Raw genomic sequence first — 18,750 nt, 5'->3', positions numbered from 1 at the left:
GGTTTTCTAATAAAATCATTATTTACCTTACACTATGACAAAACTGAACACGTAACACGAAATACAATGTTTTAAAATATACTTTCTATTACCAGTACCAGTACTTTTAATTCTGTTTAGAATACAGTTAAAGTCATTATTTAAATCGATAAAAACGTTGGATCGTAATTTCATTTCTTGTTTATGGAAAAATTATCTCAAATTTGGTCACCCTGTTTCTGTGTAATAACTTTACAATACTTTTAAGTTAGTGCAATAAATTATAAAAGCGGTTAGGAAAAAACCAGTTACCGGTATTTATAAATTTTCTTTATAATGCGTTGTTTACTCCCTATTTCTATTAACAAAAATAACGTACTATAACGAGAGAAAGATCCATTTATTTCAGTTTCAACCGAAGAAATACAGAAAGATACAGGATTGGGCTTCTAAGAGGGACAATATAGTGTTTTAGTTAAATTAGACCTATTATTTCATTTCCTATTTACAACTGACATTGAATTTTTTTAAAGGAAAATAATCTTTAATCAATACATGAATTTGCTATCCGATTAATGTTGTTTTGAAGATCAAGATATTTGTAAGTTTTATTCATCGTTTCATGGAAATTTTGAACTTTAATATGGATTCTTAACAAATGAAATATAAAAAATGATAACTAAATGTTTTGTTAAATCTAATCATTATCATTCTTTACGAATAAGTGAGCATGTAATGTTGATATTTTTCTAATTTCTGTTGTTGTTAAATCAGTTAACAAAAGTTCGTTGCAAAATATTCTTTCTATTTATAGCATCAAAACAAAAACATCTGTAAGTAAATAAAATTAAAAAGTAAATAAACCACGAAAATGTAAAAAAAAAAAAAAAATTAAATAAGAGAATTATTTGATTTGTGTAATTCTTTGTCTTCAGTCAAAAGAAACTCTCTTAAATGATAAAAACGTTGGTTGTCTATAGTTAGTTTCAGAACTAACAGAAAAATGAAAAACATTAAAATAAATTTTATACTATTTACACATTTTATTGTCATATAGTGTTTCATCGTTAAATAAAACATAAAAAGCATTATAGAAAGAAAAAAATTATTTGATCAGAAACCCAATTAAATTTACAATTATTATTATTATTAATTCAGTTGCATAATTTCTTAATTGACATATTCTAAAACTGATATAACGCAGATGAAATACAAAACTTTTGTCCACATTATGTATAAGAGCACATAAAAGTACAGTACATGTACGATTTTGCCTTATTAATAACTTCTATGAGGATAAATTTGAAATTGGTACTACTAATTGACTACTTGAAATGTTGATGAAATAATGTATGATAAAGTCGGTTTTTCTAACTTTACCATGCTTTAAAAGACTGGAATATAAAAAGAAAACCCCTTGCAAAGTGCAAATCAACGTACACTTGGAAATACGTTAGATAAGAGTACGGCACCCTTTATAAATGATTCCTAAATTGTAACTGTAGGCTACTTGTCTGTTGGTTTTTACGATGCTGTTATATGATAACAAGTAAAATAGTTTTCAGGTATATTATTTTTACTTCTTTTTTACATTAAAAAGTGCTTTATAGCAATCTGATTTTTCCTAATTTTCCGATTATTAGATCAGAAAAGTTTGGAGAATCAGAGTAAGATTTAATAATTTGATTGATATTTTATGAAACCTGATTTTTTGTGTGTGTGGACAAGTGCTAGTTTAGTACGAAGGATAAGTTAATAAACAATTATTGAAATTATGGGTTTTTATTGACTTCAATTAAGATAATTAAGGTAAATATTTTACTACTGTAGTCAAAAGGTATCGGGAATTGTTCATTTTATCGACATCACTAGATGTCGATGAAAGTCGTAAATAAATAAAAGAAATAGAAAGAATCGGAAAAAAATGACAGACTTATAAATTTCTACCTTCGTCCGTCAGTCAGTCTTTCCTTAATCTCAAGAACAGAATTAGATAGATAAAATTCGAGACCAGGTATGGAAATCATAGGGGCAGGAGGCCCCGATTGACTATATATAAGGACTTTCGGTTTGCACCGGAAGTCACGTTATATCAATTTTAAGTTTTCCCCTGAAAACAGTTAATAGATGATCGGGACGACTCTATTGTTAAAGGAAAAGTTTGATGTACAGGGTCAAGATAATACTAATTTGAGGCGAGGACCATGTATTTTAAATGAAATAAATTAAAAATATGATAAAAAATTGCAGTCCGGCATTATGACGATCTCAAAATAAATAATCGCTCGTTTCGTTTACAAATAAAAGCTTGTTTTGTGTGTAATGAATTTTTACGCCGGCGATTTTTCAAAATGTCAAGTGTAATTGAGCAAAGAAGGTGCATTAAATTCTGTTTTGGCAACGGAATTACCGCTACAAAAACTTTGGAAATGTTACAAAAAAAAACTTTGATGAAGATAATCTATCAAAAACAAGAATTTTCAAGTGGTACAAGATGTTAGAGGAAGGTAGAGAACGTGTCGAAGATGAACCATGCTCTGACACAGTATCCATTTCAGCTGATGAATAACACGTCGCTCAAGTCAAACGTTTGGTGTTCAATGTTCATCGTTACAATTAGGAACATTATTAAACATGTTTCGGTATTATTTGGATCTTGTCAAACAATTTTAAAAGATCGTTTGGATTTGCGGAGCGACACTTCTCATGTAGTCCCGAAAATGTTAAATTTTTTTCAAAAACAACGTGTTCGAGTGGCCGAAGAAATGCTTTCTTAAGGCGAATCGTTCTTAAAATGCATCATTATGGGCGATTAAACACGGATACATTCTTTTCACACCGAAACAGCAATCATGATAATGGCGAAGTAAAATCGAGAAGACCAGGTCAAAAATCAAAGGTCGTGTCGACTGTTTTCTACGATTGCCGTGGTGTTTTGCACCACGAATTCCTTCCAACTGGCCAAACTCTCAATAAAGAATATTATTTGAGCGTTTTGCACTTTTTTTGTCAAGCAATTCGTAGAAAACTACCTAATTTGTGGCCAGAAAACCCATGGATTTTGCACCACGATAATGCACTTGCTCACAATACTCTTGTTTGTGATTTTTTGCCCAAAAATTCAACAAATACGATTCTGCAAGCTTCGTATTCATCCGATATGGCACCGTGTGACTTTTTACTGTTTCCTCGACTAAAATTCCCGTTTCGTGATGACCTTTTTTGAGTTGCTTGATACCATAAAACAAAATTCGCTGTGTGTTCTGAAGGGCTTTCACTAAAACGACTTTAAACCATGTTTTGAGGATCGAAAGTCGTTGATATAAGTGCATTGCAGTGAGAGGAGAATTACGTTGAAGGGGACGAAATAAATTCTGATGAATAAATTTAAATATTGCGTTTTATTGAACCATTCTCTATACTTTTTGATCACAAGGAGTATACATTTGAATGAGCGATTATTCATTGTGAGATCGTCACAAATTTTAATCATATTTTTAATTTATTTCGCTTAAAATATATGCTCTCCACCTCAAATTAATAGTATCTTGCTCCTGTACATGATACTTTTCCTTTAACAATAGAGTCATACCGATCACCTATCAACTGTTTTCAGGGGAAAACATAAAATTGAAATAACGTGACTTCTGGTGAAAATCGGAAGTTGATATATAATCAATCGGGGGTCCCACTCTTAAGGTTTTTATCTATCGAATTCCGTTCTCGAGATTTAAAAAAGACGGACGGACAGACGACAGTGGGAATTTAGTGGTTTAGTGGTTTTATCCACTCGGCCACTGGGCCAGTAGAGCCAGTGTAGTTATAATTTCAATATTTGTATAAAAATTCTTTTAAAAATGTAAATAATAAATTGCTGATATAATTTTACAAACGAATAATAATGAATATTTGAAAAATAGCCTGAAATCATCGCGAGAAATGTTTGGAATTCTTATCTCAGACATTTTCACTTCTCATTCATCTTCAAATGTAACAAAATATTAATAAAAGTTTTAAGAAGACAATTTAATTTAAATATTACAAGTAAAGTTTATGTCCGGCGGCAACGCAATGCATAAGGGGCGACATTTTTAATAGCACAAAGGAGATCCGAACACACCAAAAAAGAAAAAAATTAAGTAATGAAAAATAACACACTAATATTACATTTATAATTCGTTTACAGTTTAAAAAAGTTCTGTTTATTTTTATACTTATTATTTTCAATGTATTGATATATCTCTCCCTATTGCATGACTCTCTTGAAATTCCACTTATTGTATTTAGAATCTAAATACCATGGTGAAATCTAAATTTTAGACTCACCAGAAATTTCACTACTCGAAGCCTCAAGATTTATAAAATTTATGTATTTATGACAGGTAATATGGGATTGTAGAACACTATAGGAAAAAAAAAAAATAAATAAAATTGTAAGAGTGCCATCTAAAACGAATTCATTACTCTATCATTTCTGTTTACTACCCATAACAATTATTGACTGTAGAACGGTATCTTTTTCTTTTTAGCGAACCCATTCGGGTCCGTCCAGGCCAGCAATGGGGTAGCTGAGTGGTGAGACAGAGCAGGAAATATACAGACGAAACCACTAGGAAAAATTCCTGGATTTTCGACTCGTCCGGATTCGATCTTGGGTCAACCAGAGCATTAGGTTACCATCTTAACAGTTTGGTCATCCCGCCATAAATATAAAACGATATCAACAGAAAGTTTGCTTATGATTAAACAATAAAAATATACGATACAATTTTCTTATTCAAAAATTATGTACAGTACAGTACTTTTCCACGGAAAAGTTACTTTGCATTAATAATAATACAATACATTTAATTAATTTTTTTTTAATGTCCGTGGTTTTAAAATGGTTAGATACCACTATTCTACATCCGAATGTAATACTTTTTCTTGAAGTTTAGAAAATTAGGCAAGGGTCTTTTCGCAAAATAAAACGCAGTCTGAATCATTCTATTGTTTTATTTTGGCCTAGCAACTATAAAAGATTACCGATCCTTGTCTATGTAAAGAAAAATATTCAGTGGTTTTGTTAAATAGCAGAATTTTTTTTATTTTTTTTTACAAAAGAAACAAAAAGGTCTGATGGTTTGCTAAATTAAAATCTGGAATTATTTCTATTTATTTGAATTTTAAATTATTTTTTAAATATTAGTTTTAATCATTTCATTTTTCGGTTACGGATCGTTAATGAAGGTTGATGATAGGTAATACGATCCAAATATTTATGCAAGGGTGTCGAGAGACGTCGCTGGGCCAGGGGAAAAATTTACATGGGTCCCAAGTAAATAAATTATTTGAAAATTTATTTTGAGTTTTTTTTATGAATATATTACTTCTTTACAAAGTAAAAAAATAGCTATTATTAATCATTTTATATTGCAATGGTGCTTTAATAGTAATTAGCGCGTAAAAAAATTATGGAATGATGTCCGGGCTCCTGTGAATCCCGGGCCCAGGGAATTTTTCGCCCACCATCAGGGGCACCCGTATATTGGAGCACGTACCCTCTTTTGTCATCGGGTTGCCCCTTTTCTTAATCTTCAAGGGAGCTCTAAGGTTTCATTTTATTTTAAAATTAGTTACTCATTTTTATCACAGAAAACTTTTTACTGGTGACGAAATTAAGATATGTTATTAACCGAAAATTTGTTCTAACAGGTCGTGATTGTTCGGTCGAGTACTGAGGTACCATTAATACTGTATTTAGGCTAATTTACGCGATTTTGATATACGCAGTAGCATCGAGGGATTAATGATTAATTAACTGCGTTAATCAAGGGACACCTGTATGTATATATATATATATATATAATGCACGTACGATGCCCATTTTCATAGCTTCTGCCCTTCGTTTTTTTAGTTTGCGGGCCCGTTGCCCATTAATTTTTTGTTTTTAATAATTGCATGATATATTTGATATTTATTAGCCTATTGTCAAATAAGAAAATGTGAATTAAATTACTTTAATTTTTTCAAAAGCGAAATTTAAATCTGATTAAAATAAAGAAAAGGAAGTAAGAAAAAACAACACAGTTGATCAGTATTAACGGACTTGCAAAATTTTTTGAAGTCACTTAATAACTCATTTAAGAATAATAGAATTATATTTAAGATATTTTAAATAAATTGCTTCGTAAATTTAAGTTTGATAACAGTTTATATTTACATTACACATTTCCAATACGGATAATTTTATGCGGAAGGAAATCTAAGGTTATATATACCGAACAGATTGTACTCGCTCACATTTCCGCGAATGATTCATCTATTAAATTAAATTTTATTTTCCTTTTAAAATTTACAGTTTATTTATCTACACTTTTAAATTTATAATCTGGCTGTGAAAATTCCACTATAAATTTAAGTCAGTTGTATAAATTTTTTAGAAAGAATTAAACTTATTACTGCATATATCAGGGTATCTACAGACCATTGGAATTGAATTAGTAAGTAACATATTTTCGACATTAGGCTAAATATTTGTATAACTTAATACTTTTTTGCCATTAGCCTAAATGGATGTGTGTAATTATATATAAATATGATAATTATTTAGAATGTTGTAGATTTTTTTTTACTTTGCCACTTCCCGTCCTTTCCCTAAAGAGTCATTTTAAATCATATTCCATACTGGATTCGGCCATGTTCACAATGGGTCATCCAAGCGATGAGAAACGATACCTGACATATCCGAGACAGACTGCCCATGAAAAATTATTGAGCTTCCCAATTCGGGTCCGCAGAGCGGCAGGCTGACACCTTAACTACCTCAGGTTCAAATACTGAGTTTATTGTGTTTTTCGTGTTTTGGCGTATTATTGCATAAATATAAATATAAAAAAATTGAATTTTTATTGAGTAAATAATAAGCAAAGGTGTTTCTGAAATGTAAACATCAAAATTAGCAGGAAATTAGAAATTTCTTCATATGAAATCGTATCTTAAATAGATTCAGTTCCATTCTATTGCGAACGTGAACATATGAAAATAAGTATTTAAACATGTAAATAATTATTTTATTTCAATTAAGCATTTTAAAAACTGTACTTACATTACAAAATTACAAAATGGATATTAGTATTTTTGAACAATTTAGAATCTTTATAATTTTATTTAAAATACTTTAAATGGAAGTACAGTTGAACTGTCTATCTGAAACACGTTTATCTCGAAATTTATTTATTTTTCCTCTGCCTTTTAGCCTAAATTCAATATATTTTCCATTATCTCAAATAATTTTCTTCTAAAACCTCTATATCTCAAATTATTGACCGAAGTGTCAATTACAAATTCAAAGCTCAGCGACTACATTTTCATACCGGTAGTATAAATTGTAGTTGAGAAACATCCTTGCAATATTGTACATAGTTGCAATTAACTCTGTTTTTCTCTGATTGGCTACAAGTTTGGCTTGCGTCATGGTGGAAGAAAGTTGGGCGTCAAAAACTATTGACAAACTAATTCTGTTTAAGGTATGTCAAATATGTTTTATTTACATTCAATACAGATATGTACTTTTACTTGCTATTGTATTAAAACAATACCGTACCTCGAATCAAACCCATTGTTTACTGTGTAGGAACCTGTATATCTGGAAACCTGTCTATCTCGATTTTTTTTTTTTCGTTTCCATGAGATTCGAGATAGACAGGTTCAATTGTATATGATTCGTGAGCTGTAGTTTATAAGGTATTCTGTACAAAATTAAGATGTTTTGGATTTTGGCTTGCTAGGTAGAGATCTGATGTAGGCTATACATAAAAATAAGAACATTTTCAAAACAAAAATTTGCTCTTAAAATATATTACAGATATTTCATCCTTTTTCTTACCGTATTTAATAACATAAAGACGTAACATTTTAATCTCAAATATTTATATAATTGTTAGACCTACATTTATTCTTTTGAGCAATAAATATAGTCTACTAGATAGTTAAATTATCTAATCATTATTTCTAAATAATTATGTTAATTTATTATATATGTATTAGATTTATTGCGTAAATATGCAATACTAGTTTGTAATTTAAAGCTTTACATTGAGTATAATAACTTATAAGTTAGATTAATATTGGAAGAAAATTATTAACAAACAACAACGACTGTAATATTTCATAATGGGAAAAGCTAAAAATTGAGGAAATATAACGAGTGGACTTCCCGGACGCGAAAAACGGAAGAAATAGAAAAACAAGTACTTAACTTCGTAACAGTATGCTCTACCTTAATAGTACGGCGCTCAGTGTTCGTTACTTTCATTTTATTCGATTTAAATATAATTTTTAGAGATGTTTAATCTGTGCATCCGAAGAAAGAGTTTATACAGAATCTGGAATTTTTCACAGAAACATTAGATAAAGAAGAATTTAATTTTCAGAAAATATTTTTCATTTACTTTTCCATTATTCTATTCTCACTTTGTAATACAAATAAATTTTGGTAAAAAATGATAGATTTAAATATCAGATATATTTCTGTCTGACGCTTATTCTACTTCCTTATTGACATTTCCACGAACAGTTCCAATTTTATGATCACAAGTTATCCAGAAAGTAACACTCCTCGTGTATACCAGAATAATTCGCAAATATAAATAAATATTCAGTTATCGTAACGCAAACTCATATCAGTCATCAATCTACGATGATGGATCAAAACCTAACGCTTATAAAAGATCTGTGATGGTTTGCCATGATGAGATTGCATTTAATATTTCTTTATTTGCTATGGAATTATAGATTATGCTATATATCTAATTTCAGAGCATCACTGTTCAATTCCATAAACCACTTATACATAGGAAGTTGTTATAGTGGCATTTAAATTTATTCTATGTGGTCCAAACCACGTCCCTTGTAACAGGCGAAAGCCTTTTATGTTAATAAAGGTTGATATTGATAATTTCAGAGCATGTACAATTTTAAAATCATAATATATTCGGATTCCTTAAAATCTCTTTAGATTGTTCTCATTGAAATTATCTTCAGTCCAAACTCTAAACTGTTTAGTCGTTTCATATTCAGGAGATTTATATTAAAGTTTAAAATGATCATTTCAAAAGAATGTTAAAATTTATAGAAATAAATATTTTTACTAATCAATGTTTATAGACGATTATATAATAAATAAATCTATAAATTTATGAAAACATAAATTATTATATACATAATAAGATGAAGCTGTAAATGAAGCTTACTTCAATTTTCCCATTCATAAGACATATTCAAGATGCCGCATTAAAAAAATTACACTTAATTTATTTTTTCAATGAACTAATAAATATTTAATTTTTATTGCTTATACTAACAGTTTATCAGTAGAATTATTATTGGTTTAAATATCTTCTGAAACAGTAATGGAGGTATTGTTTCAGTTTAATAATTGAAATCAATAAAAACGATTAAAATTTACCATTGATTTTATTTGTTCCTATTGTGTTTTTAATAGAGTAAATTTAGGCTTAAAAGTATCTTCACAAGGATATGAAAATGATATTGGAAAAAGGAAGTAATCTTTATGTTTGGGAATGTACGGTACAATTATTTGTTCTTTTAAAGAACGTTTCCATCTGTGAAAATTTTGATAATCAGCATATCGGCTTTCTCTATCAATTTTTTTTTTTTTTTTTTTTTTTTCCGATAGATCGATTGTGCAGATTTCATACATTTTGCAAAGCGCATGCATATTTGTATCTCGTTCGCTTTATTTTCAGATTTTATCTCCATATTTATTTATCTTTTTATCGATGCTTTGTGCAATTCAATCTTATAGGCTATTGTGACAAAAATATTAATTATATATAAAACAGCACGAGACCAATCAAAATTTTTAGGTCAAATTTAGTTATACTTTTTAAAGAATACGATTACATTACTACAGGTGTTCAGTTTTAAATTCAAACTGGAAGATAAGAAATCCTTTATACGAGTGTGAATCTGTAGTATGTAGACCTATAGTATGTCTTTCGGTTATCTGTCGTATCGCGGCGAATTGGATTCATTTAAATAATCGATTTTGTTCAGTATTCATGATCTGAATCGATTTATATCGCAGAGATACGGAAGATAATCAAGCAAAAGTTTTAATATAGCAAAACTAATCTTTCATATTTCACAAATGTACCGGTGTCGGCATTCATAAAATTTTCGTAAATACATTTTTGTTTATTTCAACAAGTATGAAAGTAATTATAAATCGAATAGACATATTAATATTGTATAATAAACACGACTAAACGACATTTATAATTTTTACTATTTTCTCGGAAGTTTATCGAAGTCCGACGACAACGACCTCTGGTGTACGTCACGAAATCCTTCTTCGGAACAAAATGGACAGGTTATTTGCCAAGTTTCGCCTCCGCGATTAATATGGTTGCGTGGCCGAGTCTATTGGCACTGTGGCGTCGAGGACAGCCGAACGAACTCGACACCATAATTGTCGGGCATTGCCGAAATATTGACATGGAAAAACCTTAACATGCGTTGTAAGCTTAAAAAATTAAATTGTTAGTGTACATATTTGGTTTCATTTATAGAGTTTAGAATATTTTTCAAATTTTCGGTGTGAATGAACGAGAGTTAATATTATGATATCGATCGCTATGTTCATACATTCCTTATCTGCACAGATTATTAATCTCATATTTTGACATTTAATTACTTGCCTACAGCTATTTTAGTTTTTAATTACCCGGTTCTTTTTTTTCCCTTCCTTACTGTGTTTAAAATTAAGCTGCCGGATTATTTTGGATATTTGTTCGTGTATTCTTCTCTGCGTGTAATCTCAAGACCCACTTGTGCAGGAATGAGAAATGCAATAAAATTGAGAGGATCATATAGATTTAATAGAGTATTAGATCTTCATCATCATCCTTTTATGGCAGATTTAGATACTTGTCTGTTGGAAGCTCGAGTCTATTGAATGTGTGATATTGCTCTCCACATGGTATTGTTTGAGCCAACTGGGAAATGTGAAATTGAAATTATCTATCTTTAAATGCACATATGTAATGATATGTGAAAGAAAAAGTTATTTTATTTTCTAAAGTACCCTTGGAAGATCTTGATTTTTTAAAAATTTTTATCAAAAAAAATAAGGCTTTTAAATATGGCTTTTTATGAATAATATTGAAATGTTTGTTTATCTTTGCAATGGAAAGTCATATTTACAATGTTTACTAAAAAATAAAGTTTAGAAAACATCTACTAACGATGACTGTGATGATAAATGTTTGGAAAGTAATGACTTTATTAATGCTTATTTGTTTTTCTTTTTTTGATTTTATTTAATGTTTGATTAATATTTTATAAAAGAAACTAATCTTAAATTGGTAATCAAACTTAGAAATATTAAGAATTAATTAATTTTTATTTGTAAAAATAATTTAAGACTTTATGAGAACTTGCCATCTTCCGTTAAACATTTCTGATATAAGTATTTTAATTGTGTTGTAAAATATGATAATGAATTAAAATTAAAAAAATATCTAAATAGAAAATTAAAATTTATTAAAAAAATCAGAAGTGTATAAAAAAATTTTGATAAATAAAAGCCTCTCATTTTTTTTTAATGATTGCTAATCTGCCCAACTTTCAACTTTTTTTGGCTAATAAATATGTTAAAATCTGTTTAGATGGTGGCTTAAATTTTTCAAGACATAAGTTAAATTTAAATTCTCATACTAAGTTTAATCAAAATCAGATGAACTACTACAAGAGCTTCTTTGCAAATTTTTAAAAATATCCAAAAAGTGAATAAAAGATTATTTAATAAAGATTAAAAGAGGCTTTTGATTTTATAAAAAATTTCTTAGAATTAATGCTAAAGATAATATATATGTAATTTTTATTCTTTTGTCAAAATATTTTTGATGACAGAATAAAAAATGATGCAGCTCTTAAGCTTTCTTATAACTTTATGTTCATTGAAAATTTTTGAAATATTATATATGAACATATAATACTAAGAAAAAAAAATTAGTGTAAATTGCCAACTGGCTGCTGATTATATATTAGAATTGTTTTACTGACAACTTCACTTATCCTGCCACCATTAACTTAGAATATAGAAATTGATATAAAAGCAATAAGTTATCTTTTCCATCAACTGAAGTGAAGAACAAGAAATTGAAAATAATGAATATACTATTTTGAATATAAAATATATAAACTTGTTAATTTGTATAATTTTAATATCAATATGCTTGTTAATGACCAATAATTTAATATCCATACATAAAGTATGTAACATTTAGATAAATTTGTACCAATATATGGCTATGGCTTTAACTACAGTATCTGAATGCTATTTGTATTTATTTATCAAAAATAACATTGATATTTGTTTTTAATTGTAAGCTATATAAATATATTGGTAGAATACTTGATTATATAATATGAAATATTTTTTATAATGTATAATAATTTTTTTAATAGAGGTAGGAGTAGGCTGGTTATGAGGATAGTTACCATGGAAACTGAGGATAACAGCATCAATCAGACATGCAATGAAAATCTAGTTTCACTCAGAATATTTGTTCCAGAATTGACTTTACAGGTATTGATTTAAAATAAATTTATTATTAGAATAAGTAGTAACAATAATAATAATAATAATAATAATAATCGGATGTTTTTAGTCTCTATTTTAATAAAATAAGACACTGATGATGATTTGTTTATATTTAAAAATAAAAAATTAAATTTAAACTGTGATGATTTTATATGTAAAGAAAAAACATGAAATTTGATCTATGGAAGGTATGCATGCATTTTATTTTAGGTAAAACCAAGTAAAAAATGTTCAAATTTTATTGGAAATAAATTAAATAATTAATATAATTCTGTTTAGCAAAAAAGACAATTAAATTTTCAATAAGGTTATTTAAAAAAAGATGTAAAGTACTGCTATTAATAGTAATAAACACAACTCCAAAGTCCTGTGATATTTATTTTTCAAAGTCAAGGTGCATAATGAGAATTAGCTGTTAACTTAGTACTACTCATGGAATATGCAGATCAATTTATATTTGAATTTAATCAGTAATATAAATTGGTCAGTTAATCATTTTTATAAATTATTACTTAGGGGCCGTCCATAAATTACATAAGGTATTTTGGGGTGGATGGGGTCAAGGATTTCTTATGATTTCTTACTCGGGTAGGGGGGTAATAAATCTCGTCTTACGTAATATTCTTATTTTTATTTTCAATCTCGTTGAGTGGTGGAATTTTGAATTTGGCTTTAATTTAGCAATTTCTATTAAGAATGCTCATTGTACTAACGCCATCTTGTGTGACATGATAGAATAATAACGCAAGCAGACTCACACTCTACACATTTTTTATCATGGGAGAAAGGCCGTGTGGTGGTTTCTCTTTTTTCTTTTTTTTATTAGAATAAGTGAACCACTCTTATGGGTGTATAACACTAAGAATACATAAACCAAAATACATGATACAAAGTAAACATAAAATTAGTATTTGGCTTTTAGTGAAAACTAAAATGTAAAACTAGAAATTAGAAATCATAGTTTCTTCCGTATATTTTGAACATAATTGTAAAAAGCATCAAATAGTGGCTTCAGAACAAGCATGTCGAGTGAACATGGCCACCTGAAACCAAGAGTAAAGATTTTTAATTTCAGAATAAGTCTATGTTGATTGTAAATTGGTCAATGATAGATCATATGGTCGATGGTGTCTAGGTTTTCTGTAGAGCAAAAGCAAGAGACAGTTTCTGCCTGGTTATACATAACCAGGTAGCTTTTAAAATTACCATGCTCAGTAACAAATGTTAATTTTCTGAGCGGTGATGAGAACTTGCATTCAACACTAGGAAAATAAAGTCTTGTTCTACCAGTTTTACTGCTCAACCATTGTTGATTCCACTTTTGCATAATGTTGTCATGAATGTAATTTTTAAGGATGCTACGTGAGAGAGAGAGAGATGTGAGTGTAGTCCAAGTCAGTGTCCTTTTCAGCTGACTTGGCCTCAAAATTGGCTTTTTCATTTCCTAGTATGCCAGTATGGCCAGGAACAAATATAAAAGTTATCTTATTTACAAGATTTTTAATATGGTACTGGATATATGTTATTTTATTGCTATTGCAATTGGGATTTAATAGTGCTTTTAGGACAGACTGAGAATTGCTGTAAATGTTGTAGACAGAGTTTTGTTTGGTAGTGAAGTGGCCCACTGAACAGCTTGGTAGACAGCATCTTCAGCTTGATAGATGGAGGTATGTGGGGGGGGTATCTGTACCTTCTAACATACTTTGGGCAAAATATGTCAGTTTGGAGGAAGATAGATACTTGAGCTGACATGAAGGAGGCTTAATATCTACACAGATGTAGATAGTAATGTCTGCATGGTTATCCATGGAGGAAGCAGATGACACCAAATGTACTCTGGGGATAACCTTGTTTACAGGGTGATTATCAGAGATAGTAAGGTAATTGCAATGTGGTAGCATATGAACAACCGTAGATAGGAGTAGAGACTGTTGTTGAGCCTTGATGTTTGTAGTTCTGATGTAGTAGTTTAGAACTTTTCTACAATACATAATGGCAAAGGAAGGAGCTCTGCTAGTATCAGAGAGGCATTAGTAGAAACAGTTACGCAGCACTTTGAAATTCTGATGGCAAACTGTCTTTGAAGAGAGTAATTTACTTGCTAGTGAATTTTTAGTAGTTACATGATCCCAGCTAGAGGCCATGTAAAGTAGCATTGGTTGTATTGCCCCATTATATAGAGTTTTACAAGCTTTATGATTTAGTCTCCAGGTGCACCTAGCACATTTTAGCAGCATGTAGTTTATTTTCTTGACCTTAGCCAGATGTAATCAATATGATAACGGATGTGATTTCTCTCTATGCTCTCTTGTTTTATTTTGTGTGACGTTTCTGTTTACATGTGCACTAGCTAGTCGATCTGTCAAAGTTTTTTGCGTCCATTGTAAAAATTAAAATTAATATAAAAATGAATATTATGGCGTTGATTAATGATGATGATAATAAAAAGATTGTTAATAATTAAAAAATAAAGTTCTTAAAATAAATTGTTCATTCAATTCATTAAATTTTTATATTTTTAAATTTGTTCACATAGTCTTTTATAAATAATAGTACATATTAATTAACTAATTAATAATTATATATTTTGGACGTAAGGTTTTTAGGGTTTCATAAAACAATTTTTTTGTTAAAATCTTTTTATAAAATCAGATCAAAGAAAATACAGGTGTTCCTGGAGTTATGTCGTTTCAAGTTACGTCGTTCTCGATTATATGTCGTTTGTCAAAAAAGTATATGGAAAAATAAAAATCAAGTTTAAGTCATTTTATTTGACTTTACATCCATCTGCCACAAATATTGAAATCGTAATATCACTAGAAAAGCATTAAAAGCACATAAAATCATATTAAAATATGTACATTTACAGTAAATGTTAATATAATCATCATAAATGCTAGAGAACGAAACACGAAAACACGAAAACATCTGTGTTTCTGTGTTGTCATCTTATTTAGCGGTCTTTAAGTGCTCATTATTGGCGTTTTCCACCGCAGTTTTGTCTTATGTTGTAACTACACAAGTAAATTCGACTTACGTCGCCTCTCCTGGAACCAATTACCGACGTAAGGTGAGGTATACCTGTAATCCGGTTTCTTACACAGGGGTGGGTGGGAGTCTAGAATGGCCAAAATCGCCCTTACGTAATTTATGGACTGCCCCTTACACAAACTATTAAAATATATTTTCTTTAAATTCCTGGATTTTAATATTTATTTTTTATTGATTTTATTTCAATCTTAATGTTCTATTGTAATCAAAAATTTCTTTAATGATCAAAAAGCTTAAACCATTGATAGTTTGACAAATTCCAAATTATTTTTATTCACAAGTATTTCTGTAACATTAGTATAAATAGGAATGTACCAATAACCAAAATTAGAACCATTTAACCATTAGTTAACTTTAAAAATTATATGAATGGTGTTAACTAACTCCATCAAAAATTTTTAAATATCAAAAACATTTAATATAAAATTAATTTTTATTGAAATTTTTGAAAAATAATTTGAATAATAAATTGAAAAATAGTAATAATTTTCATTTGGTAAAATTATATTAATTTTTATGATATGAAAAAGAATGAAATTAAGATATACCATTAAGGTGAATTAGATATACAATGCAATATATTGATTACAAATAACTATATACCTGTATATTGATAATGGATATACAGTAGACTCTTGTTAATCCTATTTGTTCAAATTAAGAGCATGTGCTAGTATCATCCCATTTTTGAAATTTAAAGATTAATGTTTAAATTAATAAATTAATTTTAAAAATTAAATGTAAAATAAATTAATAAATTAAAATTTAAAAATATCAAATCAGTTGATTAGGATGGTTTATGATTGCCCTGTGTCACTTGTCATGGCTTCTCACGTGCAATACATCTTTAGACTTCGAAACCAAAGTGGCATTATCAAGAAGGTTGAATCTAGAGGAATAACATCCAAGATTGTTGATGAGTCTGGGATTAAACCAACCATGCTGTTGACATACTTGAAGTTGAATGATTTGATCTTGATGGCAATGATCTTTTCTTTATTTCATTGAATGCACTACTGTACTTTTGTTTCATATCTCTCATTAATTAAACATTATTCTGCTTACTATGTAGTATTAATATGGTGTTAAAATAATTTTTTTTCTTGTTTTGTAACCCATTCAGAAATATCTCTTTTTAAGTTGAATTGTTTAAAGCCGTTCCTCTGAGTTTGAATTTACGAGAGTCTACTGTATTTTATTTGTAATAACAACAATGATGATGATAAAAGTACATTTTAATAATTAAAAAACATATATTATCATGTTAAATTTAATTTACTGAATATTAACATATAAATAAACAAGGAAAATTATAATTTTTTTAAGCAAATACAGTTCTCTACCAAAAAAGTACAAAAAATGAATAAAGAAATCAGTGATAAAAATTAAATTCTTTGTACAGTATCAAAAACAAATAATTTACAGAATAATAATAATAATTTAATATGTCAATAATTTGCTATGTATTGTAATGATAAATATATATTGAAGATTATAGATTTTTTTTGTAGTAAATAAGCTAAATTATTTTCTTTAATAAAAATAATTTATGTTGAAAATTTATGAACATTTATCATACAGCATTTTATAAAAATAATCAAAGTATGTGTTAAAAAAATTATTCAAAAATAATTAAAATTTTTAATTTATATAGTGCAGCAGTGCAATTTTTATAATTTTTTTGGATTATTAGGTTTTAAAAGTTTCAATAAAATAAGAGTATAGTACATTAAAATAAAAAAAAGCAGTGCAGAATATTTTCTATGATAAACAAAATAATATATTATTAAAAGTTATTTTTTTAATAAAATGTAAATTTATAAAGTTGAATGTTTGATAATTAGATATAAATGATAAAATATTTTGAACTGTTTTAATAGAGTTTCATAGAAATATTTTTATAAAGAAGTATTTTAAATATTTTGAAAGCATAAAAAAAAATCTTAACAATACATTTTCTTTCCTCTATAAAATCATATTCATTCAAAAAAGATTTAAATATTTTAGACATTTTAGATGAAATTATTATTTCTGCTTTTTATAGTAGCTGCTTTTCTCTACTCTCAATTTAAAATTTGTCTGAATTACAGTGTTTTGTGAATAATACATTACTAACATTTTAAAATTCAAAACTTAAAGTAGAAAAGTTTAATTTTTAAATAATTTAAATTTTTTTTTATTCATATGAATTTGGTTCTGGATGCAAATATATGAGTGATGAAATGAATTTACTTTCAAAGTTATTAAATAATAAATTATTTCACTTCTGTAAGTTGAGGATTTTCATATAGATATTATAATTTCAAAGGTTCTATCTAATAATATTTCTCAATTATTGATAATTAGTTCTGTAACAAACAAAATTGTTTTAATGGGGGGAAAAAATAAAATTTAAGTGCTTTTGAACTTTCAAAAGTATTTGAACTATTTTTTCTTTGTTAAAGCAGGTTTTTTTGTTTTGTTGTTTTATGTAAGTGAAATTGTATGTTAATTAATTTTCTGTAATAAAACGCAGAACTAATTAATGTATAATTATTATATTATGTACTGTACAGTACATAAAAGTTATAGGTGCACTGTACCGGCACATATTATATATATTTTTCTAATGTGTAATAATTGTTAATAATAATAACTATTAATAAAGTTTCTTTATAATTATCATAAAACTAAACATTCTTTACTCTAGAAGTTAAACATTTTAGTTTATTTGAGTGCTTCCAAGAATCACATTCTTAACTCCAAAAATATTAAAAATCTGATGGATACTATGCATAACACAAATAACAATTTTAAAATATTTGTAATGAAAAATTCATTGCAGTTTAAATGAATTAAAAATTTAAATTTTAATTCATAGTTTTCACAGTTTTACAATAAATTTTGAAAATAGCTTAACATTTTGAAATTATTTTGTAATATATATCATCTCATAAGATTAACTGATATAACTAAGAAAATAAATTTTATTAAAATATTGTTTTATTTTATTAACCAAATTTATAAATCTAATCCCATTATTTTCTTTTATTCTAAATGTTTTCTTTTTTATTCTAATTATTAATTTAATCAAAGAATAATCTGATAAAAATGAATAAAATAAAATA

General features: G+C 27.8%; 1 protein-coding gene across 10 annotated transcripts in view; it reads left to right on the top strand.

Moving 5' to 3' along the window:
- The window catches only part of Prosap (prosap), a 133,569-nt gene that overhangs the window by 33,946 nt on the left and 80,873 nt on the right, over positions 1–18,750 (top strand). For 3 of the 10 annotated variants that reach the window (XM_067276864.1, XM_067276863.1, XM_067276854.1), the window contains exons 1-2: positions 11,231–11,256; positions 12,454–12,574. In XM_067276864.1, the coding sequence (XP_067132965.1) occupies positions 11,246–11,256; positions 12,454–12,574 (132 nt within the window). In that variant the 5' untranslated portion in view covers positions 11,231–11,245. Of the gene's footprint in view, positions 1–6,342; positions 6,462–7,468; positions 7,488–10,189; positions 10,524–11,230; positions 11,257–12,453; positions 12,575–18,750 lie in introns of those variants that run through there. The other 7 variants (XM_067276856.1, XM_067276859.1, XM_067276858.1 and 4 more) reach the window with 5 other exon arrangements.

The sequence above is a fragment of the Centruroides vittatus genome, unplaced genomic scaffold (assembly GCF_030686945.1).
Source record: "Centruroides vittatus isolate TY-2023 unplaced genomic scaffold, ASM3068694v2 contig_717, whole genome shotgun sequence".
NCBI lineage: Eukaryota > Metazoa > Arthropoda > Arachnida > Scorpiones > Buthidae > Centruroides > Centruroides vittatus.
This window is presented reverse-complemented; position numbering and strand designations above follow the sequence as displayed.